Source organism: Ascidiella aspersa, chromosome 1 (genome assembly GCF_963924565.1).
Source record: "Ascidiella aspersa chromosome 1, kaAscAspe10.2, whole genome shotgun sequence".
NCBI classification, from domain to species: domain Eukaryota; kingdom Metazoa; phylum Chordata; class Ascidiacea; order Phlebobranchia; family Ascidiidae; genus Ascidiella; species Ascidiella aspersa.
In genome coordinates, this window is record NC_139447.1 from 23252935 (window position 1) to 23269444 (window position 16510).

Here is a 16510-nt window from a genome sequence, read left to right on the forward strand (position 1 = left end):
TTCGGTGCTGGGATAAACAATCCACTAAACGTGAGTTGTTCAGAATCCCGCAGCCAGGTTGGTGCGTGGTGGGGACCTATGAGCGTTTTAGCCCCTGTTCCAAACGTACAGTAAATGATAAGCTTGAAAACGATTGCTTTTCCCCACCACAAAAATATCCCTGGCAGTGAACCTGGCTGGCCATCATCAATTAATTCGGCCTTAACGAGACAAGAATAATTGTCACGTTTGTTTGCCAAAGTGTTTACGGGCGGTGCGTCATTTAAAGGTTGGCGTCAGCCCAAACTCGTCCAGCTTGAGCAAAATATGACGCCGTTATCGGAAATTATTATCTTGTTTACGCAACAATGTACGTAAACTGACTGATTTTCGCCCTCCTTATAGCTTGCTCTGACTTGTTTTTAACAGTAAGTCCCCTGGCTTAATGACTGGCACCTTTTTTGAGTACGTAAAATCATCAGACTGCTTGGCAGCAACTGCTAGAATCAGTATCATTGATGGTCGTAGCTGTTGCAGACGGTTTTCAGAAACGAGCACAACGAGGGTGTTAGTGTAGCAGACAGTCATGTATTCAGTTGAACGTAAAATGCTTTAAAAGATTGGGTTGATCGTTTAGAAATTTGTTTGCTGTCTCTATAAGTGTCCTGTTATGTAAATCTACAGTATTTTGATCGATTGAAAAAATTGTTCAGCACATCGCAAATCATTAGGAGGTAGAATCTCGGAATTTAAAAACCAATTTTAAAAACAAAACTTTCGGCGATAAATTTTTACTTGGTTGGTTGATGTACAACATAGCAGTAGAATCATTTGGAATAGGCTGTTTCACAGTCATTGCACTATTTCGGTCGAGCTGCCTTCCCGGCGGCCAAAGTGCTCCAGGCGATAGTGCAAGTAATGAATATGTTGTGTCACAATGTAGTATAGTAGCGTTTATTTGTCTGTTGTTATGTCACAAAAATAGGCCGACCACGCTGGAATTTTCCAATGTGCTTAAAAACAAAGTTCATAAATACTAGAGCGAAACTTTTAATGTCTTCCAAATTTAATGGTTCTCACTCGACGTTTCAACAAATCGTGACCAGGCTGTTTGTTTTGCCATTAATTTTCCGATTTGTATTGTCAGTTTTAGCTATTAGCTTAACAAGCGATGTTCGAGGTCCATAATATTACAGATTAGAAGCACGTTTTGTCGTATTGGTAGTAGATATTTCCATTTGCGGTCGAAGGAAGTACTTATTACATCTATTAGCCTTAGCCGATAGAAATAGCACAGAGGCAGAATAAAACGTCACAAGATGTAATTATCGCGTGTCACCAGTGTACTCTAAAATTATGTTACTACCAAATTTGCAGACACCAATCGGTTTCTCAAGTATTTTTTTTTCTACTTTCAGATTTTATTACGAACCATTTGCGCTGAGGCTAAACTAATTGTTTTGGAAGACTTGACGTTACTGCACAGGTTTTATTTATACGCTTATCAAGACACTTGGAAATGATGAAGGCTTTGATTTGGTAAGAGAAAATTTACTTTAAATGTTTGTTTATAGCTTCAGGGTGAGTATGATTAACGTTTGTTATATTTTTAGGTTTGGATTAATTGTTCTCGTTGCATTTAAATTGAAATTCGCTAAAGGTAAGTCCTTATTTTGTAGTTTTTAGAGTCTAATGTCTTCTAATATTTAAACTATTCAAGTAACTTTATGAATTATAGGTTAACCATTAAATTATTCGCGTTTCCTCAAAGTATTTTTATTACATTATTTTATTGTTATTATGGATAACGCCGCGTTAGATATCTTCAACCAAACAAATCCATTTTTCGATTCGCGATGGTTTTACCACTTTCTTAAGAGTTCACGCAGACCTATTTCAATTGCAAAAAAGTAATGTGCGCTTTTCATTAACAGTTTTTATTATCATGCTTTTTTTTTTAATTTACAAATTATCTTCTCGGTAAGACTAATACAAATGTTTATCGCTATTATTCGACCTTACCCTATTTATTACGTCTAAATCAGCCTTTCTTAACCTGGGGTAAATTTACTCCAGGGGGTGAATTTCCTCGTTTTAGGGGGTAAATCCAAGGATAAGTATTTAAGCTCTGAATATTCTGGTACCGTTTTTTTAATAACCTATATGCAAAGCGGCTTCTGCATTGCTTACTATCAAATCTGAAGCACTAAACCGACTTGAATCTGATATTCGTTGTGCATTATCTACTACAGTGTTTCTTAACCTTTTTAACGCTCGTACCCTTTGAATTTTCATAAGATTTCCTCGTACCACCTGTCTACAATGGACGACGGAAGTAAATAAAATTGTAATAATAGGAATTAAACTCAATGGATTTATAACTTACGTCTTGAAAGTATGCATTAAAAATAGTCTTGAAAGTTCAACGATATTTACAACACACAAACAATCAGTCAATTTATTAATGCCTTTTGTGTTGTTGATTTTAGTAAATTACGCATTCTTCCCAAATATGCTCAAAGAGCGCATAATTTCACAATGCATGTTGTACCCCCTGCTTTGGTGCTTCGTACCCCCAAGGGGTACACGTACCACTGGTTAAGAACCCCTGATCTACTAGTTTACCAAACGTTGAATAACTCGCTGCCAAAAAGCAAGGGCAGCCGTCGCATTGAATATAACTGATGTAATTTGTTACTTTCGTTTTTTTAATAATGAGCACTATTTTATATATTGAGCTGAGGGTAATTCTGATATTCCTCTTTGTTAAAAGGGTAAAACATACTAAAAAGGTTAAGAACCGTTGGTCTATATGAGTGGTTCTGAAAGGGAGCCACTTTTTTTTTTTCAAAGGGAGCCACGGCTCACTTTGGGCGAAATTTAAAATTTTGGGGAGGAAATTTGTTCAAGGGAGGAATTGGGGAGGAAAGTGGATGAAAATGGATCACTTTTTATTATTTGGTATTTAACTAAGTGCACAAAGTTTAAATGGGAACGTCTACTTATTATATGACTTAAAGTAGCCCAATGTGAAGACAATATGCTGCTTTAACTGTGTTAACCTACGTCATAATAGACTCTGTTTGATTAATAATATCGATTGTTTCGTCACATTGAGTAAAGTTTACTAGCACCAGGTGTCTGTTTTTAAGTGTTTTATATTTTACGTACTTATGTACGTAAAAGTAATAAAGTAAGGGAAAAACATAAGATTTTAAATTCTGCAAAATGCCAAAGCGGAAGTCAATGCTCGAGAGCAACTCTAACCAAATCATTCATTTAAAAAACATATGGTTGGATCCACAAGTTTGTGCTGAAATTAATTGTTGCAGAGCAAACTCTTCTTCCATTTCCGACTACATATTTAGTTGAATGTGGTTTTAGTGACATTACAGATATTTTGACCAAAAAGAAAAACACTTAAGATTTGCAAGCGCGGAGATCTTCGGGCAAAACTAACATGCTTTTTTTAACAATGAAAACACTTTGTAAATACGTTATGTAAATTTTGTTCGGTAAAATTGCTCTTTGCATTTTTCTATTGCTTTATAATCGTACCCTACTTTTGTAATGTTCACTGTTATCTCTGAGATAAATCATAAAAACGCATCTTGCACATCATATCCATATACTGTGAAATTCTGGCAATATTCCTTTTTGGGATTTTTTCGGGAGGAATTAACAGTCCTTGAATCTTTAAGGGAGGAATATGAAAAAAACTTTGAGAACCACTGGTCTAAATGGTTTATTCACCAGTAAAACCTGTGGCGGGATAACGGCGTGATGCCAGTATCATCACTAGATTAGTGTTCCGCGGCTTATGTCCATATGTGTCAACATTTTTAGTGCCAACGCTAAATTGCAAGTTTAACGTCACGTGTGGCAAAATAGACACGTTATTTATCTGAGGGCTTATATAGTTCTAAATCAGAAAAAATACGACATCTGTTTTATTTAGTCTGACGCCTATTTTGAACCAGGTTTATGCCTAAACTGTATTTTGTCTTGTTTTAGGCGTTTGTCAGGATAAATTGAGTTATTGTGCACGTCATGCACGACTATGCGGCCAAGTTCCTGATCTGTCAAAGTTATGTAGAAAAACATGCAATTTGTGTACAGGTAATCTATTTTTTGACTCGCTTAGTAATAATAAAATATTCGTCCTCAGCCTATATATATATATTTATACACTAATTATATTATCAATCCAACAATCTTTGTATACATTATTGCAATCCTTTGTGGTAAGGTTTTTTTAAACTGTCGGCCTCGAGCGATTCCTAAGTGTGCAGAAGAACTTTTGTAATTTTAGAAAAAAAAAACAATATTTTAATAAAAACGTTTTCATACACACTTGTGTTATGTAGTTAATTAATGCTCCTATGACAGTGGTGCCCAACTTTTTTGTTGTCTCGAACCGCTTCCCAGTTTTCAAAAACCTATGCGACCCCCCTATAGTTTGGTGTTTTACGCATAAACGATTTTACAACATACGCAACTTTGCGATTTTTTTATATTTCTAGACCAGGGGTGTCCAACTCAAACATGCCGGCGTGCCAATTTTTATCTTATAACTTCATGCCGTGCCAAAGTTTCGTAACCAAACCAATTCTTTTTAATCATAAAATCGCTTTTTTACCAAAATCAAAAACGTTTGTTTAAACTTGAAACACTGTGCAGTAGAAATGTGCATTACTGCATCTAAGCGTCCGTCGGTGAGCTAACTATTGTAACTTCCCACCAAGCTATATAATTATGTTAATGTTAATTCTAGCCCCCAGACCTTCACTACAGTACAATGTTATATTATCATATGTAATTGGTAGATGTCGTAATTGCCACCATTTTTTATATTGTAAACAAATAATGGCAATTGGCTGTATAACAAATTTAGTATATTTTAACAATTGACTGAATAACAAATTGTATTTTGTTTTTACAATTGGCTAAATAACAATTTTAGTGTTTTTTGGAGGGCTTGCGTGCCATTTTTTATTAGGTCGCGTGCCACATTTGACACGCGCGCCGCTTGTTGGACACCCCTGTTCTAGACGGATGGTTTTAAATTTTGCAAGAAAGTCGGAATAGTTGATTTGGTTTAAGTTTATTTGCTTCATAACGAATTTTTTGTCCCAAATGAAAAACACTAATTCTGTTTGAAATATGACGTCGCTGGCTAAAAATTGCTTTAATATATGGCCAGGCAACTCCCTCGCCTGCGAAATTAGCATTTGTTTAACGTACGTAGGCGAGCATTTTTTCGATACTATGGTTCATTAATTACCCTCATCGTTGCTACTGACAAATGAACACCTGGAGAAGGTTGACATTGTCAGCACTTCACAGTGATCAGGTGATCCAGATACACATATTTGGCCCGTCAGTTTAAAATGTTGCTCATTCCTGCTATAAATTATTGAAGTAATACAAGTATCAATATTTTTACAGAACTGTGTGACCCAGAGCAACTTAGATGTGAATATTTCTGCGAATTAGATCGATTTGGTAAAGCTCGATGCTCTTGCCCGACCGGTCTTACAATAAATAGTGATGGGCGAACCTGTTCAGGTAAGATAGTTAGGTTTGTATTGTTCTGTTTTTCTAATGTAATAAGCATGTAGACGGCTATAAGTAGCACACGGAATTTACAGCTGTTTTTCACGGTTTATCATAGTTACAGGCAGTTGTGGGATTCAGCCGGTTCGCACCGGTTCTATGGAACCGTTTTACAAGATTTTGTGAGATCAGCGAACCGGTTAGCATTCCTTTGGTTACTGTCAATGGATTTTTGCATCTTACCTGATACACAGATTTTTAAGATCCATGTAGTTCACGTGTTATTTTTTTTCAAAATGTGCAACGGTCAAGGTCGCACGTAACAGTCATATATTGTGTTAATTTATATAATTGTAGTTATTTTCCTTTGTGACAGTATGTCTGAATATTCCATTGTTGCGTCATAAGTACAAGTCATGAGGCGAATGCTGCTTTTTAGTGTGACTGTTAGCAGTGATGGGATTCAGCCGGTTCCAACCTTTCCTGGGTTTGCATCCTGTTGTTGCAACTACTTATTTGCCGAAAATATGACTTTTTGTAACAGAACCGGCTGAAAAATATGACTTTTGTAATAGAACCGGCTGACAAATATTTTGAATCCCACCACTGGTTACAGGTGTGGCGAGCAGGGCTGCGAAGTCGGAGTCGGCCTCGGGACTTGGGACTCGCGCCTCGAGTAAGACTACGTAAAACTACCCGAGTCCCAAGTCCGACGTGCAAATGCGCAGTGTGAAATTTTATACCGACAAGGCTTAAATACAAATTATAAAGGTAGCATATGGTGGAATATTTTTCAGACTAAATCTGAACTCTACGGAATCTGCCAGTTTGGCTGGATTCGGATTTGAGTTGCTTTTAACCGACTTGGCAGCCCTGGTGGCGAGCGCACTACCCTAGACCCTGAGCTTCAAGCATGTTGAGCACCACAAATAACCTCTCATATTACTTAATCATATTAGGCAAGGTCACATAACTACCTAAATCTTAAACGGACAAAGCGGATAACACGCAAGAATCGTGAAGCGTTCCTTATCGCTGTTAACGATTGTTTTCATTGTGCTTGACGACTTATTTTATCATGACCCAGTTTAACAGGGTCAAAAAAAATGTTCTATACACCGTTCTCCAGTTTAACTTGTTCCTTGGCAGTTGTAATTTTTTACCTTGTTTGTGTTCTGCATAACCAGTGCTGAGAAAGCAGGGTTATAAATAACCAGGTGTATGTTACAACAGATATAAACGAGTGTCTGACCGATGGTGTTTGTTTGGATCCCGAGAAGCCTTCTTGCACGAACACAAAGGGATCGTACGTTTGTACAAAATCGCCATTATGCCATCTGCAAGCCAACAGCGTTTCGTACTACAACAGAACCGAATGCTGTAAAAAAGAACAGGGACAGTGCGGTCAGAATTTAGTATCTACTTCGTTGAGTATTACTGGACAAGATGCAATCGTTGCTATGTGGCCGTGGACGGTAATTGATTTATAAGATATATTTTCCGTTAAAGACCTCCTTAAAATAATGGCCTACAAATTAAAAAAATCGAAATACAAAAACAAATATTTAATAAACAACATACCATACTTTCGAATTATCACAAACCAAAAAACATGTCGATTACTTTACGACAAAAATTATCCTGTTTAAACACTTTGAGTGCCCTACATTGTTGAATCAATAAAAGAAACCGTACATTTTGTTTCACATTTACAATATTAAAAAGACGTCTTGGATAGCATATAAGTGCAATAATTATACATTTCACAGGTATTTGCGTCTGCCAACGGAAGGTCTTGCACGGGAGCACTTATTTCCAACCAGTGGGTGTTAATTGCGGCACACTGCTTCAGGTTTGTAATTTTCGCAATAAAAAATATATATATCGTGAATGAGTACATAATTTTAATGGAGAACAATTATTACAGCTGTAATCGAGGGGCTTACCAGGACATCACATTGTCTCTGGGAATGCATTCTACCGCTGGACACAACAACAGGACTTTGAGAATAGGAGTTGACAGGGTAAAACTTAGTTTGAGTGCCTTCATTGTAGGTGTACTTTAGCCCAGTGCTCTTTAACCGGTGTGCATGGCCACCAAAATATGCATGGGGTGCACCAGTACGAAAAGGTATACAAGGGTGTATCACTAACTTTTAATGAACCAATAATATTTTGCTTCTCAAGTTTGTTTAAATGCTGTTTTTTTATTCTCAAGTTTGTTTAAATGCTGTTTTATGACATGCAATAGAACTCGCTAGCAGCCTGCAGCAAAATCGAACTCTCACCGACAGTATGTAAAATCCGGCAGGTCCGCTCTGTTTAATTGACATGATGATATTGATATGCATAAAGATTTTTCAGTTTACCTTTTAAGTAAATAGGGTGCATGAATTCGTCACAACAACCTTTAGGCTTCACCAAACCTGTAGCCTACATTTACCTAGAACCATTTATGTAAACTCTTTGAAACAACATTTATTTCGCCTGAAGTTCGTTGCCCATGTGCTGGTTTAATTGTTTAGGTGATTACTCATCCCAACTACAATTATCCTAAAAACGACATCTCCCTTTTGCGCCTTCGCTACCCAATCACCTTCAACGAATTTATCCATCCTATCTGTATGCCGTCAGGGGAAGTTCCAATCGAAGGAGCGAGCTGCTTTCAATCAAGTTTCGAAACCGAATGTAAGTGCACACTAGTATTTTATTTTCCAGTAGTTTTGCCACGGTTGTGCACAAAACCACGAAATTATAAGACGTCTTTATAAAGTTCCACAACAAAACGGGAATAAAAGACGTTCGTTAAAAGTAACAATGCTCTGGTGTATTGAACAATGATGCATAATTATTTTCCCTACAACAAACTTTTAACTGACGCTTCTTGTTGGTATAATTTTACCTGGCGTTCATTTCAAAAAGCTTACGCAGTGTAAAGGATTTACTTGTCAAATCGTTTTGTTTTCTGAATCAAGTTGACGAGTTTATTAAATTTTAGCGTCTTTAGAGTTTTTTTTTCAAAACTCTAACAGATGAATTGCGGCGTCATTGCCTTGCCATATTTTAGCTAAACTCGAGCCAACTTTTGTTATGTGATTCATCCACATGGCTGTATGAGTCACCTTCGTAATTTCCGCATTCAGTTCGAGGACTGAAAACGCTAAAAAACTGCGGTCCAAATAAAGCCAGTTTTATTTATTTGTATTAACATATGGTCATGGGTACCACTTATGGAATTTTTTTCTTTATAGTTTACGCCCAAGGTGTTCGCAAGACAATGCGCGAAATCGGGATGTACATTGCTAGCGGCGCAGATTGTCAAAATAATCTCGGTAAAGCTGCTCAAGGCATCCATTCACATCAGCTCTGTGCTCAACACGACCAATCATCCATCACAGTTTGCCCTGGTAGGAATTAACTTGCACAGTGGTTTCCAAACTTTTTAATGGAATTGACCCTTTTGATGATTTGTCTGAAAGCTTTGAAACCACTAATTTAAAGATTCAAAAGCGAGATGCAGAAGTAAAACAAACGCTCACATTTTACTTTTTTCATTTAATTAGGCGAATCCGGAGGCCCGCTTGTTTGTCAGCGATGTAACTCCTGTTCCTGGTATTTGGCCGGTTTGGCGTCTTACGGCGGAGCCTGCCCTGAAACCGAAAACTTCGGTTTGTATACTGCGGTAGAGAGCTTTGAAGATTGGATTAACTCTAATACTAACATGAGCCTGTCAAACAATGCTGCGTGTAGAAGAATCATACCAGGTGGGATTTGTGTTAGGGAGTGTTGCGAAATACTAACCAAAGTAAAAAACACTTATAACGATAATATCATGTTCTAATAAGAAGAAAAACTTCAAATGCATTGACAAACAATGGGATGTTGTCTTTACCAGCAAACGCAATAAAATTGCTTGAGAAACTTTTGGCATTTATTTCAGCATGGAGACCGTGGGGAGTTTGGGGATCTTGCAGTAAGAGTTGTAATAGTGGACTGAGAAGTCGTTCAAGAACTTGCAATGGAAGAAGGCCCGGTAGTATAGGATGTGAAGGTTCAAGCTCTGAGGTGGAAAATTGCAACACAAATGACTGCCCAAGTAAGACATTTGGAACAATCCATCACTCGATATTTGTTTACGCTTTAATACGATTTAACATAAATAAAACTCTTGTTCCCTTTTCAAAAAGTTAAGTTTTACTAACCCAACTTCTAGGCTGGAGCCGGTACGGAAGCTGGAGCACTTGTTCAGAGACTTGTGGAATAGGCGTAAGGAGGCGAACCCGCCTTTGCAGAAACGGAAAAGTCGGTCAAACAGGGTGCCACATCGGAGGTACCATAGAAACCTCGGTAAGTTATTGTTTTTAATATTATTTCTTTAAACTATATTTGAAATTTGTGTCGTCTTAAAATTGTTAAAGTAGGTCTAATTTTCTCAAATTATTTACATTTCTTGTCCAACAAAATTAACTAAACTTGCTAATTTCTTGTTCAGCGCTGTTTGGAAAGAAGTTGTTGGAGTGACTGGAGCAACTGGGGATCGTGCACACCTTCTTGTGGAAGTTCCGCCGTGAGAACAAGGACCCGGCTTTGTAGAAACGATCTCGGGTGCTCGGGTATCAGCTCAGATGAGGAATCCTGCCCATACAAGTCTTGCAATACAGGTCATTACCAATGCACTCTCCGATTACGTTAAATAATATTTTTGTATAAATGTCATGGTGTGTTTGTAATTTATTTGCCTTTAGTATTTAGCTTTTCTCCACAGGAACTTATAAAATTAATCTAACATTGCTTCGTTAACCCGCAGTTCCTTGTGCCAGTAACACCAATGACACAATCAGTGGGGATTTTTGTGGGAAATACGTGGACTGGTGCACGCGATATGTCAGCCTGATGAGTGGAAGTTGTAACAAAACCTGTTGTTTACATGGACCAATAAAAGGTAAGCCGATTGTGTTGAGCTTATGTAAACTGTCTATATGGTGTTATAGCAACACAATCAACTGTTGGGTTAATAATTTTCAACTGGCTTCGCGCGAACGCTTTTTTCATCGATTAACATCTGGTTCGGACCCATGCAATAGAAAAGGTTTACCATTCCTGCAATAGGAAATTATACAACAACGAGGTGAACACTGTGGGCTCTGTCATATTAATGTGTCACAAACTGACCCCAAACCGCAAGGCTGCTTAGTTGTACCAATGATAGTGTATTACCGTAATATAGTACTTTTTGGTTGTGCCTGATAAAAAAACTTATTACAAGAAACTTTCGGCTTGATAATAAAAATATAGTTAATTATTTGAAAATACTTTTCTTCATAGGTTATAGCGACTGGTCGGCGTGGTCTACGTGCACAACAAGATGTGGTGAGGGCGAACACATTCGGAAACGAATTTGCACTCAAGCTGGAGGTTGTGACGATACGACTGGAGTTGTAATACCGACACGATACAGTAAGAACTATAGGAATGAAGGTGTTTTCAAGGTTAAGATAATTATATGGTGATTTTAGTAGACAGGGCTATTCTTGTCAACAAGTCATCGCTTGCGAGTAATTTTTTTTAAATCTAGTTCATAATGTTATGGGAAATCCAATCTAAAAAGAAATAGAAGATAATATGCCATTCTTTTACAACAGCAAAAGCATGCGCACCACTTTCCTGTAACCGGCTGGTTCGTACGTATTCGCCTTGGAGCGATTGCTCAGTATCTTGTGGAGGAGGATTGCGTCGACGCACGGAGAATCTTTGTCGAACCGTTGACGATTGTACCCAGGTCAATCTCAACGAAACCTGCTCCAATCACACGTGTCCGACCTGGTCTTCGTGGCAACAGTGGAGTGCCTGTAACGTCACTTGCGGTGAAGGTTTACGAAACAGAAAACGCGTTTGTGATGGCGGGTCGGAGAGTTCCTGCATTGGAGAATCTCGTCAAACACAGGACTGCAATGACGGCCCCTGTTATGGAACTTGGACCACTTGGAGCCCGTGGGAATGCAACGTGACCTGTGGGATTGGGATTTCGTCAAGATTTCGGTTAGTTTTTTATCTTGATATTACCTACCATTTAATAAAAGCCAGGCAAGTGGTTTAGTTTGGTAAATACTTAAAAAAACAAATATTCCTTTATGCGTTGTGCAGGACATGCCAGTATGAAGATAATTGCCTTGGAAACGACAGGCAAGAAAAAAATTGCACACAAGCCCCTTGCTTAGGTAGGTTGGTTAAATGTATTGTGTTCATGTGTTCTTTAAATAAATAAAAAAACAACCTTATAAACAGTTTTGTTCTTTTAATTAACTTATTTATTCCCTATCATTTCTAAAACAGACATATACTGGACTTAATTTTGGTATTACAGTTACTTATGATTTACAGACAAATTTTAACATTTTTGACTGAATTAAAGGAATTTAAAACTTGTTTTCTTCTATTCAAATGAATTGTTTACGGCATTAGTATAGTTTAATATTTTTTTTTGTTTAATTGCATCATATTATTGATTACCACCCAGATTTACAACTTAGTTTGTTAAATATACCATTGTAACTTACACATGATGCATTAAACGCGATAAGAAAGACATCATACAACATTGGGCAAAATTACTATACGGGTTTTTTTTATTAACAATACAGTAATGGGTAATTAGAATGAAATATTTACCTTACTAAATGAGAGTGTAAACATCATCTTATTTCAGAAACTTCTTCTACGCCTGTTATGTAGAGGTATTTAAATCGTCTAAAATATACACGTTGTGTGAAAATTTCAGATATATTTTTCAGAATGCCATAGTTTGCACGAAAAATATTTTTGTGTTTGATTGACTGCACCGCATGGCTTTCTGCATCTTTGTTTATTGGAGATTTACATGTTTCGCAAAAAAATTTTCTGTCGTATATTTATTTAATTATAGTACTAAAAATATACATAATAGTAACGTTATGTTAAATTACTATGCAGTAGAGATGTCCGAAACTAGACATTTTATTATATTACTAGGCATAGGGTATTGGCTCCGATCTTGTATTATAGACATCAACCGCAGTCTATAGTAATATAAAAAACCTTTGTGCTAACTTTGTCGTATTTTGATTTTTAATAATGTAGCAATAAAACATAATTTCGACCTAGAGGCAAAAATATTGTCAAAGCCTTTTTAAACCCTTATTTCAAATGAAGTTAAAAACAAATCCCATAGATTTGTGGTAGAAGTAACAAACTGGCTGCCAATTGTGTGAAAGGGCAATTAACACTATTGGAACTGGCAAATTTCGCTTAAAATCTGCTTACGCACTGCTGCGACGTTAAATATTGTCAGATGCGCCGAATATATTATATATATATATATATATATATATATATATACATATATATTTTATGATTACTTTAAACTTTCTCTTTTAGCTTAGCTTATTGGGCATACAGCAAACACACGGAAATACGGACTTGTGGGCCCACGAGACCTTTCAAAACAGGGGTGGGCAATTATTTTTAACCGCGGGTCGCATGAGAAACTTAAAGTGTTGTGGCGGGCCGGGTCAAATATGATCTCAAATATACGCAATATGACGTCATGCTCCGTCGCTATAAAACAAATGAGCTGACGAACTTTTTATTATGTTAGCATTGTGCGCAAATGTGAAATTTAAGTTGAATTTAAAGAAGGCCACAAGACGTCCCACGCAGCGCGAAAAAAATGCGACTTTTTGTTATAAAACGCAAAATTTAATTTACTACGGTACAATGGCCATATTGCAAAGACGGTATAAATAAAAAGAAACACATAACATGGCATTAACTAAATTAGGTTGACAAAATGTAAACCGGTATATTTTTAGAGTTTAGAAAACAGTCGGTATTTCGTTTATATTGTAAAAACGGAATACTTTCGACCAGAGCGCAAAAAAATATAAATATTGAGCTAAGTCTGTTAAACTTTCGTGGAAGAGAGTGCAACAGTGCAGAGGACGATTAAGTCTGTAAATATGCCAAAAAATCTAGTGGAGCATACGAGTAAGACAGAAGAAAACAATTTCCATTTTAGTCTATAAAACACGCTATAATAAGAATTTGGCAGGGTCATGACCTAGATCCCTGGAAAAAGTGTTTACTTTACAACCAAACATGTAGAAACTCTTCCTTGTTTTCGCTTAGCCTATGTATTTTAAGGAAAATAAGCCGCGGGTCGGATTAATTTGCTTGGCGGGCCGGATCCGGCCCGCGGGCCGTATGTTGCCCAGGTCTGCTTTAAAACAATAGCTTCGTTGTTGCTAATTAACTGCCAGCAAAGTAAACCCACATTTTTTATTCTACTTGTCCATACAAACAATAAGTGCTTCTGGTAATTATTAGTTTGTCCGACGTTTCGGCAATCCCATGCAGGAATCCTTTACAGGTAGTGTAAAACACCACGCCAAACAGCACGCAAAGTAAAACGACACAAAAATGGTGACAAAAATGCGCTAAACAACGTTCAAAATAAAAAGCGTTAAGAGTGATAACAAGCAAATCAGTTGCTATTTTTTACCACCTGTCGGCACAGAGCTGGAAATAAACAGTTCGTTTTTATATGAATGGTATCCGGCCGCTGGTGGATATACCAGGATTCACGAAAACAGAAGTTTACGATAGTCACCTTTGTTGCAAAACAAGGAGTTTTTTGTGTCGTTTTACTTTGCCTGCCGTTAAGCTTTGTGTGTTACATTCCTTGTTGAATGCTTCCTGGATAGGTAGCCAAAACGTCGGACAAACAAATAAATAGCAGAAGAACTTATTTTCAGTGTATACTGTATAGAAATAGCATATTTATAAACTTGTTCAGTTCGCCTGTTTAAAATTGAGAATATCGGTCTGGCAATAGGCAATGTCACACATGCGGCTAACTGGACGCATGGCACGCCGCAGTTTCACACGCACCCACGCATGAAGCCCGTCTGATATTTCTATCATTTTTGGACAGTTCAAACTACTGTCTTAATGAGTGGATTTTTTGATGTATTTTAACACTATTTTTTGGTTTGGAATGCGAAAAGTATCCTAGCTCTTTGGCGCTTTCAGCATTAATAAAATATGTTGTATTTGCAACGTTTTCTGCGCTTGAACTCTAATACCTAACACGACTTTACCTAAAACGCCGAGGCATGTAACAAAACTTGGAGGCAATGAAAGACAGTGGTGTTATATATCAGGGGTCGGCAACCTTTTTTTTCGGTATAAAACTGAAATTTTGTCGCGGACCGGCCTTAAAAAAACAAATATTCAGTAAAGGAAATTTATTAGAATTTTTTTCAATGCGAACTTTAAGCTTGCTTTGCCGCAAAAAGATGCTCCCATCTAGGAATTATTGAACCTCATGAAACCCGCCGTTGGCATTTGGCCCGCCAAGCAATTGAACCTAGACCGCGGCGTTAATAAACTTTTTGGCATTTACGTTTTATCTTAAATTACACTTGTATAGCCTACCATTATTACCTATTCCTTCACCAGCTTGTTAAAATAAAGGTATATAAAGCATTATTTTAAAGTCCCAGTTTGTATTATATATAATAATGTATTTCAGATCCCCTTAACATGCAGACCCTACACGACACTTTCTAAAGTTACTTAAAACAAAAACTCTCATACGTACATTCCAGATTGGCTTTTTGTTTTGGATTTTGCGAACGTGCCATGTAACTCATATGGTCACAGCACACTAATTGTTTTGATCCTCAACGAGAACTTGATACTAATTGTGATTTTTTGTCATATCGTTCAACCGTGATGTATATTTAAACAAAGAGTAATGTGTTTTGAATATAAAAACACAATTAATTGTTTTGGACTTTTTTAGGTTTGTACGTACGGTTAAATCAAAAAACATTGTTTTGTTTAATTTTGAACATTTGTTTTTTATTTTGACAACCATGCTTCGGACCGGTAACAAACATCTCGCGGACCGGCGATTGCCGACCACTGTTATATATAACCTCCTAAAAATCGCTTGCTTCGCTCGCAAGATGTGCCGCCACATTTTCAAAGGTTTTCATATAGGTGGTCCACGAGGTAGAAAAAGGTTGGAAAACACTGGCATATGGCATGTTAAACAGCAAAGCAACTTTTATCTTACGTTTTGCTTAACGTTAAAATTCCAACTCGTGTATAATTGATGTTGCCTATACTATACGTTTTGAGTTTGTGCTATCCATATATCTAATTAGATTATGAATATCAACAGTTTTGTTTAATTCTTGTAATAAACTGCTAAGCCATATTGCTATGTTTAACCAAACGACATTGTAATTTAAACAAAATTTGTTTTTCATTTTTCAGAACCGTGCGAAGACGACCTGGTGTGGCGTTCTGTATGTGATTACTTGAAGTTTCTATGCAGCCGAGATGACGAAGTGGCACACAGATGTCAGCGTTCCTGCAATAAATGCTAAATAGATATATATTCTACTTGTTTTACGTTTTGATATTTCTAATCAATACCTTTCCGTGTAGATTTGCGCCGACTCGTCCCATGGTTTACCAGGGACTAAAATAAATCTATTCGAAATATGCTCGACAAAAAGTTCTGACTGCAGTAAAATCGTGCAAGTTAGGAAGCATGCTCAAGGTTTGACATTGAAAATACTATTGACAACATCCTAAAACAATAGCAAACCCATAGCAAAGATCCATATTATTCCTTTATAAAACTTTTTGGTATTCATTTAACAAATATCCGACGACAGTCTTACGACTGAAGAATAACGTTTGCAGCAACACCATTTTTACGCAACAATTAAGGTAACAAGAAGCGCAAACTGTTGTCAGGAATATGAATATCACTTAACAATAATACTAAAGTGTACAGAACAAAGAATTTAAATTTAACGAAGAATTTAAATTTAAAACCTATCATTAACTCCACAATATCATACAGCATTACAAAAATATTACTTCGTTAAGAACAATGGCCTAATAAAACTAAATACGTAGT

At 36.8% G+C, this 16510-nt stretch overlaps 1 protein-coding gene across 2 annotated transcripts; it reads left to right on the plus strand.

Moving 5' to 3' along the window:
* The first annotated feature begins 1397 nt into the window (after nt 1-1397).
* On the plus strand, nt 1398-16035 carry LOC146168347 (uncharacterized). Of its 2 annotated transcripts, XM_083380384.1 has the most exons (19): nt 1398-1518; nt 1593-1639; nt 3994-4098; nt 5428-5547; nt 6769-7010; nt 7305-7387; nt 7463-7559; nt 8061-8223; nt 8787-8942; nt 9099-9299; nt 9476-9631; nt 9749-9882; nt 10028-10196; nt 10343-10477; nt 10861-10992; nt 11178-11574; nt 11680-11753; nt 12242-12269; nt 15856-15995. In XM_083380384.1, exons 1-18 carry the CDS (start codon nt 1499-1501, stop codon nt 12265-12267), a joined length of 2457 nt encoding a protein of 818 aa, XP_083236510.1. In that variant the 5' UTR covers nt 1398-1498; the 3' UTR covers nt 12268-12269; nt 15856-15995. The 2 variants fall into 2 exon arrangements, with proteins under 2 accessions (XP_083236510.1, XP_083236509.1); XM_083380383.1 differs by lacking the exon at nt 12242-12269 and having other exon boundaries at nt 15856-16035.
* The last annotated feature ends 475 nt before the right edge of the window (nt 16036-16510 follow it).

Excerpts from the sequence above, each read along its gene's own strand:
- LOC146168347 (XM_083380383.1), top strand. The coding sequence starts at position 1,499 with ATGATGAAGGCTTTGATTTG. Across the intron at positions 7,388-7,462 it reads ATTGCGGCACACTGCTTCAG|CTGTAATCGAGGGGCTTACC; the intron begins GTTTGTAATTTT and ends CAATTATTACAG. Across the intron at positions 10,993-11,177 it reads TGTAATACCGACACGATACA|CAAAAGCATGCGCACCACTT; the intron begins GTAAGAACTATA and ends CTTTTACAACAG.